Genomic DNA, 22,677 nt, shown 5'->3' on the forward strand with positions numbered 1-22,677 from the left:
CACTCAAGGTCCATCTAGGTTAAATATTAAAAGTTTATAATTTTTTATTTAATGTAATTATATTACTTTTGTATGAAACATTAAAGGATGAAAATATTCTGTTTCAGCTTCATTTGGCTGAGAAAATGGATAATTTGATGGCAAACATACTTAATTGATGCCAAAGAAACACAAAAGGAGACAGGAAAGAGCCTTTTCTAGTTTGCAGATGGGCGGGTTCTTTAGCACTCAAATCAGACAGTGACTCCTCCCTATAAATAACAGGCATCATACTAGTTCACTTTTCCCCTGTTTTGAAACTTTTCACCATATCTGTAACTGTCTAGTTACAGCTCTAGCTGCTTCTGCTCCAGCTAAAAAGGCAAACAGTAGGAGGGTGGAAAGCCCAGCCGGCCTCAGTGTGACCAAATTTATTGGCTTCCAAGGAGCGTAAAGGACTCTCTTGAGCAGCTCTGAAGACAGCTTTGGCAGCTCGTGGCTATAATTAAGAGAATAGTCATATTAAGGTGTGGTTGAGTCTGGTGAACAAAGGAAAATTTTGGTGTAGATTAAAGGAAATGTCTCCTCTGATTCCTTCAAACTCAGCAAGAACCAGGTGAGAGCAAGGAGAAGGCACCCAAGAAGCCAGTAACAAAATCTAAGAAACTAGCTGCTAAGCAACTTGCCAGCACTACTAAGAAGCCTAAAAATGCTGTTACCATGAAAAAGCCTGAAAAAAAGCAAAGAAACCAGTGGCTTCCGCAGTCAAAAAGGTAGCCAAGAGGCCAAACAAGTTTAAACCTACCAAGTCCAAGAAGGCAGCTAAGAGCCTGGCTAAAGCTAAGGCTGAGAGGCCCAAAGCTTCCAAGTCTAAGCCAACCAAACCAAAAGCAGGAAAAGCGAAGAAGGCAGTGCCCAAGAAGTGAAGCTGTCTCATGCAAACAACCCTAGTAGGTCTTAAGAGCCTCCCTGCCCCCAATCCCATTCCTGAAGGAGCTGAAACTCAATGGTTTTGAGAGGATTTGGTCTATTTCACTTTCACAACAATGCATTGAACAAGTGTATTAGTTGGAAGCTAATTCAATCTATCTGAAACAATTTAAAAAATCGGAATGATGGGGCAAGTGCTTTTTATCCCAGTAATGTAAAGGATGAGAATTTGTCATTTACAACTCTCCCTCATTCTAATAATAGCTCATGAATAATGGGTCTGCCCTTCACAACAATAGGATAATTTAAAAAGCCTGCCTTTTACATGGATTGGTTAATGAGGCTTTATTTTGCTTCTCCCCCACGTTTGAAAAGCATGGTAAGTTTTAATAAGTAGGCAAGATATATTAGAAACTCAACTCTTTTCCCGATACTGTGGGTGGCTCTGAAAAGAGCCTTTGGGTTAATTGAGAATACTGTTATTTTTACTTGCTCTTCGCCTTATGGCTCTCGGTTTTCTTAGGCAGTAGTACAGCCTGGATGTTGGGCAGAACACCACCTTGAGCGATCGTGACTTTCCCCAGCAGTTTGTTGAGCTCCTCATCGTTACGGATGGCGAGTTGTAGGTGACGGGGAATGATCCTGGTTTTCTTGTTGTCTCGTGCTGCGTTACCAGCCAACTCCAAAATTTCAGCGGTCAGATATTCAAGCACAGCAGCCATGTACACTGGCGCGCCAGCCCCCACGCGCTCAGCATAATTACCTTTTCGAAGAAGACGATGCACACGGCCTACAGGGAACTGAAGCCCAGCTCGTGAAGAACGAGATTTAGCCTTTGCTCTCACTTTACCTCCCTGCTTTCCTCGACCTGACATTATGCCCCCCGACTACAAAAAGTAATAGGCTTCAAAAAGATCAAGACTAGAATAACACGCCGCCCGAATCCTGCCTTTTTATCCCTTCATTGTGGCACAGACACTGACTCACGATTGGTTGAAAATTTTCATTGTATTTCCAACCAATGGCGATGAGGATTTTATTTTGACCAATTAGGTGCGGAGTCTTTCGTGTGTGACGTTCCTTTATCTAAGGCCCAATAAAAATGTACGACTACAATCATCTCATTTGCATATGGGCCCTATAAATAAGGGGGATGTCCGCCATTGTACTTACGTTGTTTCTGTCTTTTAGAGAAAGCAACAAAACTCAAAATGCCTGAGCCGGCAAAATCCGCTCCAGCACCTAAGAAGGGGTCTAAGAAAGCTGTTACTAAGACCCAGAAGAAGGGAGACAAAAAACGCAGGAAGACGAGAAAGGAAAGTTACTCCATCTACGTGTACAAAGTGCTGAAGCAAGTTCATCCGGACACTGGCATTTCCTCTAAGGCTATGGGCATTATGAATTCCTTTGTGAACGATATTTTCGAGCGTATTGCAGGGGAGGCGTCTCGTTTAGCGCATTACAACAAGCGTTCAACCATCACTTCTCGGGAGATTCAGACTGCTGTGAGACTACTGCTGCCCGGCGAGTTGGCGAAGCATGCTGTGTCTGAGGGCACTAAGGCTGTGACCAAATATACTAGCTCTAAGTAGATTGTTACAGAACATATAACCCAAAGGCTCTTTTAAGAGCCACCCACACTTTCAATAAAAGAGCTCATATCACTTGTCTCTCTTTCCTGAATGCGGTAAGTGTGATCTTAAAAGTTACTGCAAAGGAACATTCTCCCAAAAATCCAGATTATATCCTAATTTATTGAGAAATTTACACTTAATATTGGAAGTCTAAATCCCCGTCTGCAAAATCAAATACTTTGAACAGAAAGTATCAATTCGTACGTGTAGGTATTAGAATAAAACGTAAATCGGCTAGTTTGGTATTTAAAGCACCTTGTCGGGGGGTTTTACTTAAGCAATACCGTGTTGAGATGTATATAGCTTGGTTTTCAGGGAAGTAAAAACTAATGGGTAATAAACTTCTGTATTAAACATCACAACTAAGTTTTCGTTTTTACTAATTCTGGATCAATTGCTTATTTTGTGGGCATGTGGAGGAGAAAGGTCGTAAATTTTCAAGCGGCGAGGAAAGGGTTTAAAGAGAAAAATCAGTCATTTAAAATAACGCTTAATTAAATTACTAGGAAAGGAATCGAAGCAATGGGCGCTAGAGGGCGCGCGTGTTCCGCGAAATGAGATGATGGGAGGGCGCGAGCTGCTGAGACTGTATAAGCAGAAAGAAGGCGGGAAGAATCCGTTCTTGCTCTCCCGGTAGAGCGCGGGTTCTTCAAATATTTTAAATTATCCAATGGTATTTGCCTTTTTCCTTCAGCCAATCAGGAGGGAGACTTTGGATATAAATGCCGGGTTTTGATGCTGAACGTCTTGTCTGAGAGCAGGGTTTTGTTCTTAGTTAAGGAAGATGGCTAGGACAAAGCAAACGGCTCGCAAATCTACTGGGGGTAAAGCCCCCCGTAAGCAGCTGGCCACTAAAGCTGCTCGGAAGAGCGCGCCTGCCACTGGGGGAGTGAAAAAGCCTCATCGGTATCGCCCCGGTACCGTCGCCCTGCGAGAAATCCGCCGCTACCAGAAATCTACCGAGCTGCTGATCCGCAAGCTGCCCTTCCAGCGCCTGGTGCGAGAAATCGCCCAGGACTTCAAGACCGACTTGCGCTTCCAGAGCTCAGCTGTTATGGCCCTGCAGGAGGCTAGCGAGGCATATTTGGTTGGGCTTTTTGAGGACACCAACTTGTGTGCAATTCACGCAAAGAGAGTCACCATCATGCCTAAGGACATCCAGTTAGCCCGTCGCATCCGTGGGGAGAGAGCTTAAAAGTTTCTAGTAAGCACGTCATGGAACCGTCAAAAATCCAAAGGCTCTTTTAAGAGCCACCAAGTTCACACTGAAAGGTGCTGTATTTCTGCTTGCATTGCTAAAGGTTACAAAAAAATGCGATCTACTAAAGAGTAGGCATTCTAGTTGCAAGTTTTATGGGCAGAAAAATGCCTAGTAGTAAACTTGACTTTTATCCATAAATATTGGTTTGTTACTCCAGAAAGGCCTGGTATTTTTTGACATGACGGAAGGAATAATCAAAACTTGCAAGTTGCTTTCGTGACTCCTCATATTTTCGGTGAAAACTTGTGTGTTGGTAAGTGAACTATAACAACGTAACATCCACAGCATTTTAAAATTTTCTAGCTTCATAAAGCAAAGAGAAGCTTAAAATGACTACAATGACCCACTCCTTGTGTCTATTCCTCTTCAAATCATGACTCATTTTCAGTGATATTTTACTCATTTCCCCCGATTCCCATATGCACGCTTAACCCGTATGTGTAAAACATTTCACCCAGACAAATATGACTTGTCTTAAAACAGATCTTCAAAATGGTAATACTTTTCGCTTCTTGGTTTTACATCTGATCAGTTCTATATCAATAACATAATTAACGATGTTAGGTGACTGTCTTCTCCAGCTTTTTATTTCGTTCGAATTTAGCACTTAGAAAAAAAGTATAGCATAAGCAATGTGCGTAATTTATAAGAAATGTATTCCTGGCCCTGTCCTTATGCAAAATGTATGAATTGTAAAATGCAACGGATTTCATGTTAATAATAAAACCATGATTGGTTTTAATATATTTTAAACCATTCTGTGCGAATAAGACGGATACAATATCTAAATATTTTCCCTAACATAATTATCGAGAGTTTTTTCCTATTGCTTGTTTCCCTCTAAATTTCAGTATACTCTGTGGGTTTTACAAAATAGTATATTGGTTAAAAACAGAGAATCGGCTCTTTTGATGGATGCTTCAGTGATTCCGGAAAGAGCAATTGTGTTGCCAGTATGTTATTTATTATGTGGATTAAACCATCGAATCCGTCTTGCATGTCCTTCTGCCCTTTCAGAGCACAGCAAATCCACGGCTATGTCTTGCTTTGGAGAGCTCAAGTTTAGCGTAGGTCCAAGAAAGCCATCCCGAGTCTCTTCCTAGTAGACCACTCACGAGATACGCTTCATGCCCCCAGGGCGAATCGATACATGTCCCTCAGTTTGCACTCTGCTGTGGTGCCTTGCTGGTCTTTTGCTCCAATTTGAAAATACAAAATAATCAAACAGCGGGTACGTGATCGTGCTCCATTAGGCTACCCGTCTTCCCTGAAGTGAGATCTGATGTAGATGGCAATTTTTGGTGTAATTCCCTCCCCCATTTCTGTATTCAGCTCGTTTGAGATTCTCCAAGGCATGCAATAAATGCAAATATAGATTTAAGAGATTCAGAGGGGTAGCCGAATTGACAGGAAACTCTTAAAAAACAACAAATAGACCAATAGCACCTTAAATACTAACAAAACATGTAGCTGGTATGAGCGTTTGTGGGCAAAACGCACTTCTTCAGATGACCGGAGAAAGCAATGTTTCATTTAGGAGTTCGAAAATCAGGATTAGGGTTAAGGTCCAGCATTATAATTTCAATGGAAACTCAGATATCCTCTTAGGGATTTTTTGTTTTGTTTTTAGGAGGGTCATTTAATACATTATTCGTAACAAGAACTGCTGTCAAGTTGCATTTTCTTTTACACGCTCCACACCCCCCTCATTTCCGGTTATCTTCTCTGAACACAATTTTAGAACGTGGTCACTTGATTCCCAGCATAATTTCCTGCTTCCGTTAGAAGAACAATTAGATATATTCCGTACATTACACCTTTCTTTGTCAAAAAAGGGTAGTATCAAATGATGCCTGTGTCCTATTCGCATTGTTATTTGAGAACATCATGACTTGCCCTAGCTCAAGCAAAGGACTTTTCTTAGCTCTTTTGCGCAAATTCCATGCTTAAACCGATAAATACAGTTTCGTGGAAGATTTTTTTGGAATAAACCGATATACCCGCAGGAAAGGAGGATCAATTTCTACTGGAGTAACAATCTTTGTTGACCTTTCTTTAATTCTCCTGTGTTTCAGAAATTAGAACGCTGCAGCAAAATCCAACCAATCAGATTTCCTGACACACCATCTTCCCACCCTTGCAATCCGTGTTTTATCGTCGCCATTTTCTAAAGTTTAACTAGAGAGGGTAAATGTGAAAAACAATAAAAAGTCCAAATCAAAGGTGCTTGACTGTTGTTCTATTGTCTTGACAGTTTTTCCTGTCACTTCTGAATATTTTAATATCCTGTCCCCTCATCACCTTCGAGGATCTGCTGGTTTGCGAGATTTCATTATGTCTTCTGATCACTAAAATAGTTTATTTTGAATAACATCGTTTTTATTTTTGGAGTGTATGAATACATATAATTGATATGATTAGAGAAATACAGTGATACAAACACATTTATTTCACGATATTTTCTTGTAAATGATACATTCACAGTGGGAAATACATAGCTATAAAACACGGGCAGGCTTTTGGGCACTACTATAGCAGTTGAGAGGTTAACTAAAATGTTACAGGATGAATCACTGCCTGGTAGTTACAGCAAGAGAGATCTTTGTCTGTGCTCAATAGCCTGGAAAACTCTCCTAACTTTGTTGGCCCAATGGGCAGATGGCAGCATAAGCACTGCACTTCCTGGGCTTTATGAACCATTTTCCTTCTGAAGGCTAGCAATATATGGAGATATACCATCTCAGGGTATGTCTACACTACAAAGTTAATTCGAACTAACAGCCGTTAGTTCGAATAAAATTTAATAGGCGCTACACATACAAACCGCTAGTTCGAACTTAATTCAAACTAGCGGAGGGCTTAATTCGAACCAGGTAAACCTCATTCTATGAGGACTAACGCCTAGTTCGAATTAACTAGTTCGAATTAAGGGCTGTGTAGCCACTTAATTCAAACTAGTGGGAGGCTAGCCCTCCCCAGCTTGCCCTGGTGGTCACTCTGGGCTCCACCAGGGAAACTCGTCTGCCCCCCTCCCGGCTCCGGAGCCCTTAAAGGGGCACGGTCTGGCTATGGTGCCCATGCCAGGTGCAAGCCTGCCAGCACCCAGTCAGCAGACCCTGCACCTGGCACGGCACGAGCCAGCCACCTGCTGCCACCCAGCCCTCCGCCTCTTCCCGGGACCAGGCTGGCGGCTCCCAGGAGCCTGCCTGGGGCCGCAAGAGGCGGGCGCCCGCCTGGTCTAGTGCGGAGATCGTGGACCTCATCCAGGTTTTGGGGGAAGCCTCCTACGTCCACGACCTCCGCACTAGGCACAGGAAAGTGGCCGTCTAGGGCAGGATAGCTGCCAGCCTGGCCAGCCAGGAGCAGGTTTGCATGAAAATCAAGGTGGTTGAGTGAGACCCTGAGCCCTGAGCTTAGAACATAAAAACATAAGAATGGCAGTACTGAGTCAGACCAAAGGTCCATCTAGCCCAGTATCCTGTCTGCCAACAGCGGCCAACACTAGGTACCCTGGAGGGGATGGACCGAAGACAATGACCAAGCCATTTGTCTTGTGCCATCCATCTCCAGCCTTCCACAAACAGAGGCCAGGGACACCATTTCTACCCCTGGCTAATAGCACTCCATGGACCCAACCTCCATGACTTTATCTAACTTCTCTTGAAACTCTGTTATAGTTCTTGCCTTCACAGCCTCCTGCAGCAAGGAGTTCCACAGGTTAACTATTTGCTTTGTGAAGAACTTTCTTTTATTAGTTTGAAGTCTGCTACCCATTCATTTCATTTGGTGTCCTCTAGTCCTTCTATTTTGGGAACTAATGAAGAACATTTCTTTATGCACCCTGTCCACACCACTCATGCTTTTATAGACCTCTATCCTATCCCCCCTCAGTCTCCTCTTTTCTAAGCTGAAAAGTCCCAGTCTCTTTAGCTTCTCTTTATATGGGACCTGTTCCAAACCCCTGATCATTTTAGTTGTCCTCCCCTCTCCCACCCTCTCTCTTCCCCTCTCCCACCTCCTTTTCCCAGTCTCCCCAGAGGCTAACCCCCCCACCCTGAGTTTTTTTAAATAAAGAGAGTTTCTATTTTTGAACGCACATGTCCTTTATTTTGTACATCAGGAAGGGAGGGGTAAGTGGAAGGAGGTGAGGGAGGAATGGAGTATGAGCCCCCGATGGGGAGGACTAGAGTGGCTCTGCGGGCTCGTCGGGGTGGAAGCTCTCCTACAGCCCCCCGATTGACCCTCTCCCCCCGGATGGCAGCCTGCGGCAAGTGCAGCCGGGCTGATGGCCGAGTGCTGTTATGTGCCGAGTGTGGGCATTCAGGGCACTCCAAGCCAGGACTGCTTTGCTGTCCCTCATCGAGTTAGACAAGCGAGCGGGGAACCCCTGAGAACTGTCTGTCTGGGGTGGGGGTCGGGTCCCTTTAAGCACAGCCCTCGGCTAGCCTGAGACAGCAGCTCCACGCTCTGGCTACGTCTACATTGGCCCCTTTTCCGGAAGGGGCATGGTAATTTTTGAAATCGCAATAGGGAAATGCGCGGGGGATTTAAATATCCCCCGCGGCATTTAAATAAAAATGTCCGCCGCTTTTTTCCGGCTTTTAGAAAAGCCGGAAAAGAGCGTCTACACTGGCCCCGATCCTCCGGAAAAAAAGCCCTTTTCCGGAGGATCTTATTCCTACTTCAAAGGAATAAGATCCTCCGGAAAAGGGCTTTTTTTCCGGAGGATCGGGGCCAGTGTAGACGCTCTTTTCCGGCTTTTCTAAAAGCCGGAAAAAAGCGGCGGACATTTTTATTTAAATGCCGCGGGGGATATTTAAATCCCCCGCGCATTTCCCTATTGCGATTTCAAATATTACCATGCCCCTTCCGGAAAAGGGGCCAATGTAGACGAGCCCTCTAAGTCCTAATCTGATGCCCTGCCGGCACTGCTTCTGGCCATCCTTAACCTTGGTTCAGGGTCCACTCAATGTGGACATGCTAGTTAGAATTAGCAAAATGCTAATTTGAACTAGTTTTTAGGTCTAGATGCACTAGTTTGAATTAACTAATTTGAATTAAGTTAGTTTGAATTATGTAATGTATACGTACCCTCATAGAGCTGCAAAAGACCATCAGAGGTCTTTGAGTCCAGCCCCCTACCATCACACCAGAACCAAGTACCATCCCTGACAGATTGCTCTAGATCCCTCTCAAGGAGTGAACTCACCACCATGAGTTTAGCAGGTCAATGCTCAAGCCACTGAGCTATCCCTCCCCCTACTATCCAATTGCACCTTGTTACTCTCCAAACAAAAGACAGGACTATACAGCACTTTAAAGACTAACAAGATGGTTTATTAGGTGATGACCTTTCAATAAACCATCTTGTTAGTCTTTAAAGTGCTGCATAGTCCTGTCTTTTGTTTCAGCAAGACCAGACTAACAGCTACATTTCTTTTACTTGTTACTCTCCAGTACCTTTTCTTCAGAATACCCTCAATATACACAGATCAGCTGTCTCTGGGTGTGTCTAGACTACAGGGTTTTTACAAAAAAAAGTGGCCTTTTTTTGAAAAAACTTGCCCTGCGTCTAGACTGCTGCCGTGTTGTTTCAAAAGTAAATCGAAAGAACGTGGCAGTTTTTTCGACCGTGGAAAACTTCATTTTATGAGGAATAACGCCTTTTTTCGAAAGTGCTCTTTTGAAAAAAGGCACTATGTAATGCAAACTGTGTTTTTTCGAAAGAGAGCATCCAGACTGTTTTTTCGAAGGTACTGATTGTAGTCTAGATGCTCTTTTTCAAAAGAGGCTTTTTCAAAAGTATCTTTCGAAAAAGCCTCTTTTGAAAGAGGCTTGCAGTCTAGACATAGCCTCTGTGTGCCCCAGCTCACGCCTCTCACTCCAGTTGCTCATTCTCTGTAGAGCAATAACCCTATTCTGAGTCTTTGCTTGTGGTTCTTTTGACTCTGTAAACAACCGAGCCTGCATCTCCTCCAGAATGTAAACACAGGGTTGGGATGATGATGTTTGTTCTCACTGTTGACTAAGGTAGTTAACCCGCACATGCCTCAAGTGACATGTTTCAGTTGTAGCAGTTTTGGAACATAGTATTCCTATCTCTTAACATAGTTTCCATACAAATATTTCACAATAACTATGAGACTCAGAGAGTACTTAGCTTTTGGCAAAAAATGCATACTCCTCCCCACCTCCATCTTCCTTTGAAGAAATATAAAGAAGCAGGGCAGACTCTCCTCCCCCCACAGCACAAGACCCCCACTGCCTGCTGCATTCCTCATCTAATCCACCCCACTCAGGGATGAGGGTAGGGTGAGGAGGGACCCATAGCCTATTATATATAGCATACATGCCAATCGTGAACACAATTTGAAACCTTGAAATGCAGGATTGTTACTGTCATTGATCAGTGAGAAATCTTTTTGGAGTTGGAAAATGCCAGTGAGAGTAGTTGTCATGTCCTGCCTTCCAGGGCTGTGATTCCCAGCTTAAGGATGTTACATTTAGATTAATCGGCTAATTGAATAGTTGATGTAATTTGCATCAACTATTCAATTAGCTGATAAGGGCAGCTCTGCCTTTGAAATGTAGGAAGAGACCTGCTGGGTCTTGCTACATTTCAAAGGGAGAAGTGCCATGGGAAGCATAGACAGCAGGGTCTCAAACAGTCCCCTGCTGGCTCTGCACTCCCTGCTTTTGAAATGTACAAGAGCCCTCCAGGGGCTCTTGTACATTTCAAAAGCAGGGAGTGTGAGGCCAGCAGGGGACTGTTTGACTCCCCAGCTCACCCCGGGTTCCCTGCAGTGCTTCTGCTTTTGACATGTAGCAATAGCCTTCCTGAGCCTCTGCCCCTTCTCCCCACTGAGACGGTACTGGGGGGAACCGGCTTTTAAGTTGGCTCCCCCCAGCACTGGATTCTGCTCCCCCCTTGCTGTCTCTCTCTGATAGAGACAGCAAGGGAGGAGGGACAGCAAGGGCGGGGGGGGGGGAAGGAGCGACTGGTCGCTTACATCCATACCCTAGCTGTCTGCTAGTTTGAACAGACAGACAAAAGGCCCATTACATGAGCTCAATGTGGAGCTATGTGGCTGAGGGAGCCCTTGAAGTAGCACTTCAATGGTTAGTCACATTAATGAGCTATGGTGGAATGCACTTACAATGGCCCTCAGGTTTTAGGGAATTAGGAATTGTGTATGCTTGGTGTGCATTTATGAATATTACATTTTTTTAATGATCTTACGGATTATATATTGCTTGTGGTACATTTATAATTATTATACTGTATGTTGCAGCTAACCTATGAATTCTATGGGATTGTACAGTTACAAGGAATGGATGAATGGAGAAGTGCTAAGCATTTTGCAGCATATGTTGTGATGTAATAAAGTTGAATTTATTTTTGGAAAAATAACAGTGAATTGCATACAAAAAACAATGCAAAGGAAAAATGCAATAAAAACAAAGCATTTCAATACTAACTTCTACACTATATTAATGGACTAGAACTTTACAATTAGAAAGATAGACAAGATAGAAACATTCCTGTCTAGTTCAGTCCATTTTGACTGCACATACATCAGTCATGGGCCTCACAAGTCAGTGTATGTGAAGCTGTGGTTGTTGTGTCTGTCCTCCCAGCATAGAGGGTAAGGATAGGGATGCATACGGGAGCTGACAGCCATTCTGAGCCCCATGGGCAAGGTGCGGGGGACGGGGCAGATCCATACTTGCAGAAGGGCTGGGGCTGGAGAAGCCATCCCTTAGTGTTACCTGGAGTGCACTGCTCAGTGTGATGCTCTGGCAACAATTTAAAGGCCTGGGGCTCCAGGTGTTGCTGCTGTTGCTGTAGTTGGCAGCCAGGACTCTTGAGCTCTTTATAATTGCTGGGTCCAGGGGCAGTTGCTTGCTTCCCCCATCCCACCCCCACATCCACAGACCCGAAAATGGAGCCCATGATGCCATGTGGAATGTGGAGGGTGGAGAGACCCACTAAACTGGAGCACTCCAGTGATTGCAAAAGGTGGTGAGCTTATGGTTGTTGGCCCTGTAGGTCGTATCTGCAGCATTCATGTTTGCTGCCTGGGAAGTGCCATAATGTCCTGGTCCATCTCCCTCTGCTCTTCCTGTTGGTACTCCTGGGTCTTTCACTTGAGCAATCTTTCTTTCTCCAGTCCGTCTGTCATATTCTTCTTCCAGGGTCTTTTTTCACAATCTGATACACTTCTTTTCCCTCATCAGGGTCAGGCATTTCACAGGAAGGGGCTCCCATCAAGGACACAAAGGCCACTGCAACTAGTAAAACAGAAAGATGTATTGTTAGGTTTACAGACACAATGAAAATGGAAAGTAAAGTTTCAGACTTATTCCCATAAGAGTTTTAAATAAGGCATGCTTAATGACACTTCACCTTTGGTGTGTCTTTGACCAGTATCATTCTCCAGCCCCAGTCATGGTCAGAACAGCTCACAAGAAGGGCAGAGGAAAGAGGAAAAGAGATGAGAACAGAATTTTTCTATTGTGTGACACACACAATACAATCTCAACCCCTGTTTCCATGGGTTTGGGCATAGGGCAATGGCACTGAGTACTGGCACTATTTGCCACAGCATAGCTGGTAGTGATTTAGTGGATCTTTCCTGCCAGACAGTGGCAAAGACACAGGTAATGCAGCTGCTGCTGGAGTTCTGAAGCAGCTCAGACATTTATGCCCATAGCTATTTCAGTGGTATCAGCCAATCCCATCAGGAAAGTGCCCTATCAGGGATGAAGAACTAAATCTCTAGAACAGCATCAGGAGAGGATTGCGGCACATACATCCATGGAAGTTCCATTGTGAGCTTGCAGGAGGATTCAAACAGGAAGTAACAGATGCTTTTCTCTCTGATCATGGGTGTATTAGCATTGCATGTCTCCTAGGCTATGTTTATTAGGCACATCGAAATTGCTAATGAAGCGGGGATTTAAATATCCCGTGCTTCATTAGCATAAACATGGCTGCTGCTTTTTTTCGACACAGAGCTTTTTTGAAAGAAAGCAGCAGTCTAGATGCAGATCTGTTGAAAAATAAACCCTTTTTTGAAAGATCCTGTAAACCTCATTTTTTGAGTCTAGACTGCCGTTTTTTTTTTCGAAAAAGCTCCATGTTGAAAAAAAGCAGAGGCCATGTTTATGCTAATGAAGCACGGGATATTTAAATCCCCGCTTCATTAGCAATTTCGACGTGCCTAATCTACAGCTCTCTGTCAACATAGAGGTGTAGTCTAGACACACCCTTAATAGTTGCTGGTTTGCATCCTGAGATACATGTTAATCAAAAGATTACAAAATCTTCAAGCAAGGACATTAACAACAGGAGGGAATCATGTTTATGAGTAAACCCAACAAATTTTGGAGGTATATTTAGAGGTATAGCAGTTCACCTTGGATCCTTCCCCAAAGAGGCACACTAACAGTGTGCCTTTCTTATGAATAGAGGGTCACAGCCAAGCCTAGCTGTAAAATTCTGGGAAAACTTTGCATGTACATTGCTCCCTATGACATTAAAATATCAAGTTATGCAAGCCGTATTTCTAGAATGAGCGTTGTTTTTTAATTTTTATGCAACCATTTGTTTCCACTTGACTCTATTCTGTGATAAATAAACTTGTTGGCTACATCTAGACTGGCATGATTTTCCACAAATGCTTTTAACGGAAAAGTTTTTCGTTAAAAGCATTTGCGGAAAAGAGCGTCTAGATTGGCATGGACACTTTTGCGCAAAAGCACTTTTTGCGGAAAAGCATCCGTGCCAATCTAGATGCAGTTTTGCGCAAGAAAGCCTGGATCACCATTTTTGCCATCGGGGCTTTTTTGTGCAAAACAGTTTTTAGCTGTTTTCACTAGCCCTCTTGTGCAAAAACATTTCTGGAAAAGGGCTTTTGCTCGAATGGGAACGTCAAAGCATTTGTGCAAAAAGCACTGATTTTGGACAGTAGAACATCAGTGCTCTTGCGGAAAATCAAGCGGCCAGTGTAGACAGCTGGCAAGTTTTTGCGCAAAAGCGGCTGCTTTTGTGGAAAAACCTGCCAGTCTAGATGCAGCCCTCGTGTTTACTATAAGCATATCTGAGCACGGTGATCTGAGGGGAATTGGGCATGCTGGCACTTACTGGTTCTCTGGAAGCAGTAAACCTATGGAATGATGCAAGTGTCCAGTAGAACAAGGACTAAATACTCCAGGAAGCACTTAGAGGGCTTTAGGGGTTGGAGAGTGCCACCCTATAGTGAGAGAGTGGGGCCTGGATAGGCCTAGGGAGGAGTGGTTTGTTGCCCCTAGTAGGTGGAGTTGGGGAGTTGACACACAGCAGGCACAAGAAAAGAGTTTTCATGCTCAGGGCAGGAGTAGCAAGGTATCTCACAACCCCAAGTATCCGTGGGAAGCATCACAGCCACCACAACTGAAATAATGTAAAATCAATCACCAACAGTGCTTTGTTTTGCTGCCCTTCCTTTCATGCTGCCCTCCCACCTCAAAGTCCTTGCCAGATGAATTGTCGTATATAAAGTACAGAAGTTGCTTCCCATTGTTTTGCTGAGAAAACAGCAGGCAGCAAGCAGAAAAGAGTAAAGATGAAATGGAATGTCAGATAGTACAAATTGCACCTCTCTAAACAGAGACTCTTTGGTCTTATACCTGGACCAGAGAGTCCCAGTGGAGGGCTGGCGGCTGGGACCCCTAAGGGCTGGGAGGGTACCAGGCTGCTGGCCGTAAGCTGCCAGAAAGGCTGGGAACCTAGCATGTAGCAACGAGGCTATCTGGTGGGGCTGGGTACCTGGTGCCCTGCAGTGGAGCTGTCCAGATGCATCAGGAGCCTGGCATGCTGCAGCAGGGTTGCCCAGTGGGACCTGGAGCCCTGAGCATGGCAACAGGGTTGCTCAGGGAGAGCAAGGAAGCCTGGGGGTGGGGTGTGTGTGTGTGTGTGTGTTCCATGGTGGGGAGGTAGCTGGGCCAGAGCTGGAGGGACCAGTGGCAGGAGGCCTGAAATGACTTTCCAATGGTCTGGCAAAGTCCTTCATCTAGGACCAGTCAGATCCCAAGGGTGCCGGACGAGGGAGATCCAACCTGTAGTTCCAATTTCTGCTTCACTGTAACTCAGAGTGAAAGGATAGGCACTTTTTCCCAGGAACAAACAGCAAATAGTTCATCCCCACTGTGAATGCCTAGGTCTACTATGAGCAGCCCAGGCTAGTGAAGGGACCTTTGATTGGCCCCCCTTTACCTCAGTGAGCTGCAAGATTGTTGTAACCAAGATGATTTCCCAGGATAAGGTACTTTTGCTAACTGTATTAGCACATCTTGAAATTGTGGGGTGTCCCAATTGAACTGTAGCAGCACTTATTAAATGCAGAGGGAGTGCACGGCTCTCACAGTCAATGTCATGTGCAGTCAGAATATGCCTCACTTCACAAGCCTTTGCTTTACTTGCATACCACTTTAGGAATACCAGTAGGGAAAAAAAGCTATGCAAACAGAAACTAATAGAATCTCATAACGCTGCATGCAGGCAACAGTAAACAAAATGTCTCACAAGCCACACATGGAACTCCGATGGCCGCATGTGGCCCATGGGCTGCAGGCTGCCCACCACTGAACCATCTGTGTTAACAATTTTTAGTAAATGAGTGTGGACAACAGTCCTTTACTTTGTGTGCTCCAAACAATGACATGTAAAACTTTCACAAAGAAATACATATTTTTACTAAAGTTTGAGATTTAAAATCAATAAATATGGCACTGGACCAGCTCAATACAATCATTATGATTCCTCACTCTGTCACAAGCTATGAATTAATATGAAATAAAATAATAACAAGTAATCATTCACTGATAGTCTGACATTATTTCACGGATATGGCCATCTGCACAGCACAGCAATAATCACCTAGTAAACATCCACCACTACAGAATCAACAGCTGACATGCCAGCATTAAACTAATTGCTCACAGATGTGTCACAAATTGGGGTAATCAGGTTCTACAGGGTGATAGCAACTTGCTTCAGGGCTGGTATGGGGTTACTCATCCTCCTGTGGCGGGACTAGAGCAATGTTCCCTCTATGTTTTTCCATCCATGTACAGAATAAATTTTGTTATGTGCACTAAGACATGTTCAGATATGCACCACTAATAGAAACACATGCTGCCAGCTGTGGACAGCTGTGGGTGCTTTACAAATGGGCTGAGCGGCACCTGAATCTCTCCTGGGCAGCTGCCTATGTGCTCAGTTTACAGGGAATACTAAATTAGAGTTAGCTCCTTTCACAGCTCCAGGAACTCAATCTGCTCACATGAAAGTTCTGGGCTCAGTACTGATTATTCCAGTTATGTATGGTCATATATTACCACTATTCTGGGACTGTCACTTTACTCTAAATCCACTATATGACACAAGAGGATTCATCCACTATTAGACACTACACTTGCTGACTTCACTCCTCCCACTCAGACAAGTAGCTTGTGTGATCTCCTTAAAAAAGAATAGTAATAGAGATGTAGCTGTGTTAGTCTGGTCTTGCACTTTATTTTTATTGTATCCCTTTGGTATATATGGTCATACCAATTTTCTTCCACAATTTGATCTGAGGAAGTGGGTCTGGCCCATGAAAGCTCATTACCTAAATAATAGAATCATAGAATCATAGAACTGGAAGAGACCTCAGAAGGTCATCAAGTCCAGCCCCCTGCTCTAGGCAGGACCAATTCCAACTAAATCAACCCGGCCAGGGCTTTGTCAAGCCGAGACTTAAACACCTCTAGGGATGGAGACTCCACTACTTCCCTAGGTAACCCATTCCAGTGCTTCACCACCCTCCTAGTGAAAGAGTTTTTCCTAATATCCAACCTGGACCTCTCCCACCACAACTTGAGACCATTGCTCCTTGTTCTGCCATCTGTCACTACTGAGAACAGCCTCTCTCCATCCTCTTTGGAACCTCCCTTCAGGAAGTTGAAGGCTGCTATCAAATCCCCCCTCACTCTTCGCTTCTGCAGACTAAACAGACCCAAGTCCCTCAGCCTCTCCTCATAAGTCATATGCTCCAGCCCCCTAATCATTTTGGTTGCCCTCCGCTGGACCCTCTCCAATGCGTCCACATCCTTTTTGTAGTGGGGGCCCCAGAACTGGACACAATACTCCAGATGCGGCCTCATCAAAGCCGAATAAAGGGGAATGATGACATCTCTGGATCTGCTGGCAATGCTCCTCTTAATGCAACCTAATATGCCATTAACCTTCTTGGCTACAAGGGCACACTGTTGACTCATATCTAGCTTCTCATCCACTGTAACCCCCAGGTCCTTTTCTGCAGAACTACTACTTAACCAGTTGGTCCCCAGCTTGTAACTATGCTTGGGATTCTTCCGTCCCAAGTGCAGGACTCTACACTTGTCCTTGTTAAACCTCATCAGATTTCTTGTGGCCCAATCCTCCAGTTTGTCTAAGTCATTCTGTACCCTATCTCTGCCCTTAAGCGTATCTACCTCTCCCCCCAGCTTAGTGTCATCCGCGAACTTGCTGAGGGTGCAATCCATCCCCTCATCCAGATCATTAATAAAGATATTGAACAAAACCAGTCCTAGAACCGAACCTTGGGGCACTCCGCTAGAAACCGACCGCCATCCTGACATCGAACCATTGATCACTACCCGCTGGGCCCAGCCTTCTAGCCATATTTCTATTCATCTTACTGTCCATTTATCCAATCCACAATCCCTTAAAACTTGCTGGCAAGAATATTGTGGGAGACCATATTAAAAGCCTTGCTAAAGTCAAGGTATATAACATCCACTGACTTCCCCATGTCCACCGAGCCAGTTACCTCATCATAGAAGCTAATCAGATTGGTCAGGCACGACTTGCCCTTTGTGAATCCATGCTGACTATTCCTAATCACTTTCCTCTCATCCAATATGGATTCCTTAAGCATCCTCTCAACATGGATTCCTTAAGGATCCCTTCCATGATTTTTCCAGGAACCGAGGTAAGACTGACCGGCCTATAGTTCCCTGGATCGTCCTTCTTCCCTTTTTTGAAGATGGGCACTACATTTGCCTTTTTCCAGTCATCCGGGATTTCTAATAAACCATCTTGTTAGTCTTTAAAGTGCTGCATAGTCCTGTCTTTTGTTTCTCCTTAATAAAGATTTCTAGTGATTTCAAATCGCTGCTGATATCTATGTCTCATGCCTTACCTTTTCATTTTCTTGCCAGATGACAGTGGTGTTAATGCCAAAATTCAATACAGGCTATTGCCTTGAGCTGATTCCATGATTTTCCACTTATGGCACTAAGGGCCTGGAATAAATATATATGGAAGACATGCAGCTGGGACTGGTTTACTTTCTTGAGTTACTGGTTCATAATATTTCAGAAAAGGCTTTATTTTCCGAAAGATCCCCATCTAGACTGGCACTTTTTTCCTGCAAAGCCCCGAGCCGGAAAAAAGCGGCAGCCATGTTTATACAAATGAAGCGGGGGGAGGGGGGATTTAAATCCCCGCTTCATTTGCAATTGCGATGTGTCTAATTTGCATCCCTTTTACGGAAAAGGAATTCAGTCTAGACACAGCCCTGAAGTCTATCAGGACAGTAGTTATTTTGAAATAACTTAGTCTGCATCTACACAGAAAGCAGTTATTTCAAAATGATGTTGAAATACTGTCAGGCTGGAGGACTTCTTACTCAGACTCCTGTAACCCTCATTGTACAAGGAGTAAGATAAGCCAGAGGAAGACTGCTCTATTTTGAAATAAGTGCTGTGTAGACACTCCCAATTTCAAAGTAAGCTATTTTGAAATAAGCTAAGCAATTGATGTAGCTCAGTTTGTGTAATTTATTTTGAGTTAAGCCCTACTCTGTAGGTGCACCCCAGGAAATGCTGAGTATTTTAACCATGCTAGCAACATTTTGTGATCTAAATTAAGAGCATTACAGTAGCTAGATTGGGCAAAAGCAGAGTGGAGATGATAGATAGATAGATAGATAGATAGATAGATAGATAGATAGATAGATGTATAATTTCAAAACTATTTATTTCCATTTAAAGCAGATTTTTAAATTTTGTTATTTAAATTATAGTAAGGTTTCCATTTTAAAATAAATCTGTGTAAAATGACCTAAAACAAGGAGGGAGAGGATGTGATTTACTAATTGTACAAGTTTGAGAAGCACCTTAAGGGTATGTCTACACAGCAGTATTATTTCGGAATAACTGACGTCATTCTAAATTAACATAGTCCGCATTCAAACTACAAACAGTTATTTTGACATTATGTTAAAATAATGTCAGGCTGGAGGACTTCTTGCTCTGACTCCCGTAAATATCATTTTATGAGGAATAAAGGAAGTTGGAGGAAGAGTGCCCTTTCTCAGATTTACTGCTGTGTAGACAGCCCCAAAAGCCAAAATAAGCTATTTTAACTTAAGCTATGCAATGGACATGTGTAGACATGCCCTAAGTAACCTAGGAGACTCTCTCATTCAAGAGCCATGGAAGCACCCTGAAAATGGGGATGGGGGAGGGGCAACTGCATGCCATGCTGCCCCCCCCCCCGCCCAAGTCCTGCCCCTGCAACCACCCTTTTTTCTGTGCCTGGGCCCTCACCTAGCTCCTTCCCCCTGAGACTCTGCCCTCATGCTACCCATTCCCCCTCCCTGAAGCCTCATTCTTCCACTGTTGCTTTTTCCTGTGCCTCTGCCCCTTCTTGCTTCTCACTGGCATAGCTCCCCTTAGCACTGGTATACAGTGGGAGGGCACAAGCCCTTCCCACTGCCTCCCATTCCTTATTCTGACACCCTGATCTCCTTTTCAGGTGACTTAGGTCTTGTCTACATTGGCATGTTTTGTTCCCAAAACCTGTCTTTTGGCCACAAAACTGAGACTCTATGTCCTGAATGCATCTACTTAGCTCCCTCCCCCAAACACATAGTTACCTAAATATTGTTCAGGTAAAACAAGTCAAAGCTAATTTGCTCCTATATTCACCTATCAAAGCTATCATTCAATCACACTTCTCGTTGGTCCACTGTGATCAGAAATTTAAAGAAAATATTTGAATGTATATGCACAATGAGGGAATTTAAATGAACACAGAAGATTTTATTTGTGCTTTCTGAAAACTATTCAATTCAATTAATAAACTTACATCTTTGACTATGTAATTATTTTATGCATCACCTTTCCCCCAGTATTATCTTGAAATTAAGTTAAAAGTGAAAATATTAATCCTCTGTAAAATGTTATAAATTATTTAAGAACATTTTCTTCAGCCTTGTAGTGCCACATTGTAAACGACTATGATCATGTTTTATTCATAAGAAATGTTTTAATTGTTAAAAGATCTATGAATGTGAGAATATTTTATGGGAATTAAATTTTTTTCTACTAACAATATGTTCATGAAGTATCTAGATGAAATTGCACAAAGTAGGAAAAATGAACATTGTTTTAGCACCGAATTAAATGTTGTTTTGGAAGAGTCAGGAAAAAAACATCTGAGTTCCACTCTTGCTCTGAAAGTGTTTCCTTCTCTTTTGGCCTTGACTAAAAGACTCCTTTCCTCTATTTCGTTTTTCCCTCTGTAAAATGGGACTATCCTGTTTCCCTATTGAGTTCAGAACCATTTTGCCAAAATAAATGATTAAAGTTTGCAATCATCTAAACAGTACTGTACATATATATGAAATATTAGTATGGTTACAGACTATCATACTTCAGACCATTATATGAATCTAAGGTGATCCACTTGCTATGTACCTTAAAAGTGAAATAATGTCTCTGTCAACATTTATGTAGAGATGTTTAGAATAAACATTTCTGTCTTGAGCTTGAGTTGGTAAAGGAACTGTCATTGTTGCCCATACCCGGGGATAACAAAATGCAGTTCAGTTTTGCTTGGTAAGTGTTAGACACATAATTATTATTGTGATTATGTTAATAATAATATTGTTAAAGTCTAGTAACTTGAATCTTCAGCTAGCATCTTGCCTTCTATCTTCACTCCTCCATTCATCAACCCCTCCCTAGAAAAAAGCTCTCCTGCCTCTACCTAACACCCTCACCCTTTGTTGAATGCATCTACCACCACATGTCATCTGGGTCTGGCTCCTGTATTCTTGTAATAACTATCAGACTCTTACTACAGAAATACAGGTTGGACCTCCCTGGTCCTGCACCTTGGAGATCTTACTGGTCCCAAGACTGGAAGGTCATTTATGGCCCTCTGCTGCTGCCCCTTTGCCCTGCACCCTCCCCCGGCTTTTTCCCAGCACAGCTGAGCTAGTGCGGGCTCAGGCCAGTCCCCCAGGAACCGCCCTCTGCGCCCCCCTGGCTCCTGCACTCTCCACAACCACTGCTTCCCATCCCATACATGTTGCCGGACTAGAGTAATCCGGTATATAGAGGTGCAAACTGTATAATTGTTTCATATAATCAATTAACAAAAAAGACTGGGCACAGGTGGAGAACCATTAAAAGACTTGTCAGAAAGAGACAGGAGTGGGGGAGGTTTCTCCATATCCAAACGCCAGAGGCGTAAGCAGAACTCATGCGCTATGTGAAATTCACTGTGATTTCCCAAGCGAACAGCTTTGGAGCGATTCGCAGCTACGCTCACAACGCACGCTTATGCACACATAGCACAAATAAACGGCCAAAGCAGAAAACCAATCTCAGTGAGGGGATGAAAGAAGAGAAAGGCGCATCACTGTGGCCCACTCCCGTCCATGGCCTCTGTGCCGCATTGTCTGTAGCAGCGCCCCGCCCTGAGTCAAGCTGCGGCAAATGGCGACCAAAACAGGAGAGATGGGCCGAGGAGGGGGAGGAACGGGCCCGGAAACCTGATTGGTCAGATTTTGCCGCAGCCTCCAAAATCTTTGAAACCCAGAGAGGAGCCTTCTCAACCCCAAACAGCCGCCAAAGCGCACCCCAGGGGCACAGAGACTAGCACGGCGGAGCGTGACCGCGGCTCGTTATTTTAAACAAGGGACAGAGGCGCCCAATAGAGCAGGAAAACTGGGGGCTCCACTCCGCTTCCTGGGGGCAGGCTTGAGAAGGACTCTCCGCACCCTAGAACTGACAGGCAGGGTTCCAGGCATCGGCTGGCCGCGGCGATTTCTTATTTATTTTACTAGAAAGCCTCGGGGTGTACAATTCTCGCAGTGAACAGAGACAGGCGGGTGGGGGAGGGGAAGAGAGGCGGGCTAAGAAGCCCGCCCTTTTTCTTTTCAGTTCTCAATCAGGTCGCCAAGCACACACACTACACGTCGTCTCGGCTCTGCTAAGGTGCCTTGAGTCTGCTGTCACCATGTCTGGTCGCGGTAAGGGCGGGAAAGGGCTGGGGAAAGGGGGTGCTAAGCGCCACCGTAAAGTGCTTCGGGATAACATCCAAGGGATCACCAAGCCGGCTATTCGTCGCTTGGCTCGACGTGGAGGCGTGAAGCGTATTTCGGGATTGATTTACGAAGAGACCCGCGGAGTGCTGAAAGTGTTCTTGGAGAACGTGATTCGGGACGCTGTCACTTACACCGAACATGCCAAGCGAAAGACCGTCACGGCGATGGATGTTGTTTATGCCCTGAAGCGCCAGGGTCGTACTCTCTATGGTTTTGGCGGCTAAAGGGCTCACTAAAGGCGACAGAACAATACAGGCTCTTTTAAGAGCCCCCCACGCTTTCTCAATAAGAGCTGTGATCAGTGTGTTTTGTTCTCACGTGAAAAGTAAACATACAAAAATATTGAATGGACACTAAATACTTCTTTACACTAAATACATTTATGTAAATGAGTATGGGACATTAGTTAAAATAGCATATGTGTACTTTTCAACATTACAATTAG

The 22,677-nt window shown here is 44.1% G+C and overlaps 4 protein-coding genes across 4 annotated transcripts; 3 read left to right on the forward strand and 1 right to left on the reverse strand.

Annotated features, from left to right (window-relative positions):
* Positions 1-1,239: 1,239 nt before the first annotated feature.
* LOC102447009 (histone H2A.J) lies at positions 1,240-1,854 on the reverse strand. Its single transcript, XM_075934718.2, has one exon. The coding sequence runs from the start codon at positions 1,782-1,784 to the stop codon at positions 1,395-1,397; it is 390 nt and encodes a 129-aa protein (XP_075790833.1). The 5' UTR covers positions 1,785-1,854; the 3' UTR covers positions 1,240-1,394.
* A 202-nt stretch (positions 1,855-2,056) lies between these two features.
* LOC102446769 (histone H2B 8) lies at positions 2,057-2,989 on the forward strand. Its single transcript, XM_006125892.5, has one exon. The coding sequence runs from the start codon at positions 2,121-2,123 to the stop codon at positions 2,499-2,501; it is 381 nt and encodes a 126-aa protein (XP_006125954.1). The 5' UTR covers positions 2,057-2,120; the 3' UTR covers positions 2,502-2,989.
* A 285-nt stretch (positions 2,990-3,274) lies between these two features.
* Positions 3,275-3,804, forward strand: LOC142830366 (histone H3). Its single transcript, XM_075934724.2, has one exon. The coding sequence runs from the start codon at positions 3,328-3,330 to the stop codon at positions 3,736-3,738; it is 411 nt and encodes a 136-aa protein (XP_075790839.1). The 5' UTR covers positions 3,275-3,327; the 3' UTR covers positions 3,739-3,804.
* A 17,812-nt stretch (positions 3,805-21,616) lies between these two features.
* Positions 21,617-22,456, forward strand: LOC102448415 (histone H4). Its single transcript, XM_075934785.2, has one exon. It carries the CDS (start codon positions 22,145-22,147, stop codon positions 22,454-22,456), a length of 312 nt encoding a protein of 103 aa, XP_075790900.1. The 5' UTR covers positions 21,617-22,144.
* Positions 22,457-22,677: the final 221 nt, after the last annotated feature.

The sequence above is a fragment of the Pelodiscus sinensis genome, chromosome 1 (assembly GCF_052426305.1).
Source record: "Pelodiscus sinensis isolate ZL-2025 chromosome 1, ASM5242630v1, whole genome shotgun sequence".
Taxonomy (NCBI): Eukaryota; Metazoa; Chordata; order Testudines; family Trionychidae; genus Pelodiscus; species Pelodiscus sinensis.

Excerpts from the sequence above, each read along its gene's own strand:
- LOC142830366 (XM_075934724.2), top strand. The coding sequence starts at position 3,328 with ATGGCTAGGACAAAGCAAACGGCTCGCAAATCTACTGGGGGTAAAGCC.
- LOC102446769 (XM_006125892.5), top strand. The coding sequence starts at position 2,121 with ATGCCTGAGCCGGCAAAATCCGCTCCAGCACCTAAGAAGGGGTCTAAG.
- LOC102448415 (XM_075934785.2), top strand. The coding sequence starts at position 22,145 with ATGTCTGGTCGCGGTAAGGGCGGGAAAGGGCTGGGGAAAGGGGGTGCT.
- LOC102447009 (XM_075934718.2), bottom strand. The coding sequence starts at position 1,784 with ATGTCAGGTCGAGGAAAGCAGGGAGGTAAAGTGAGAGCAAAGGCTAAA.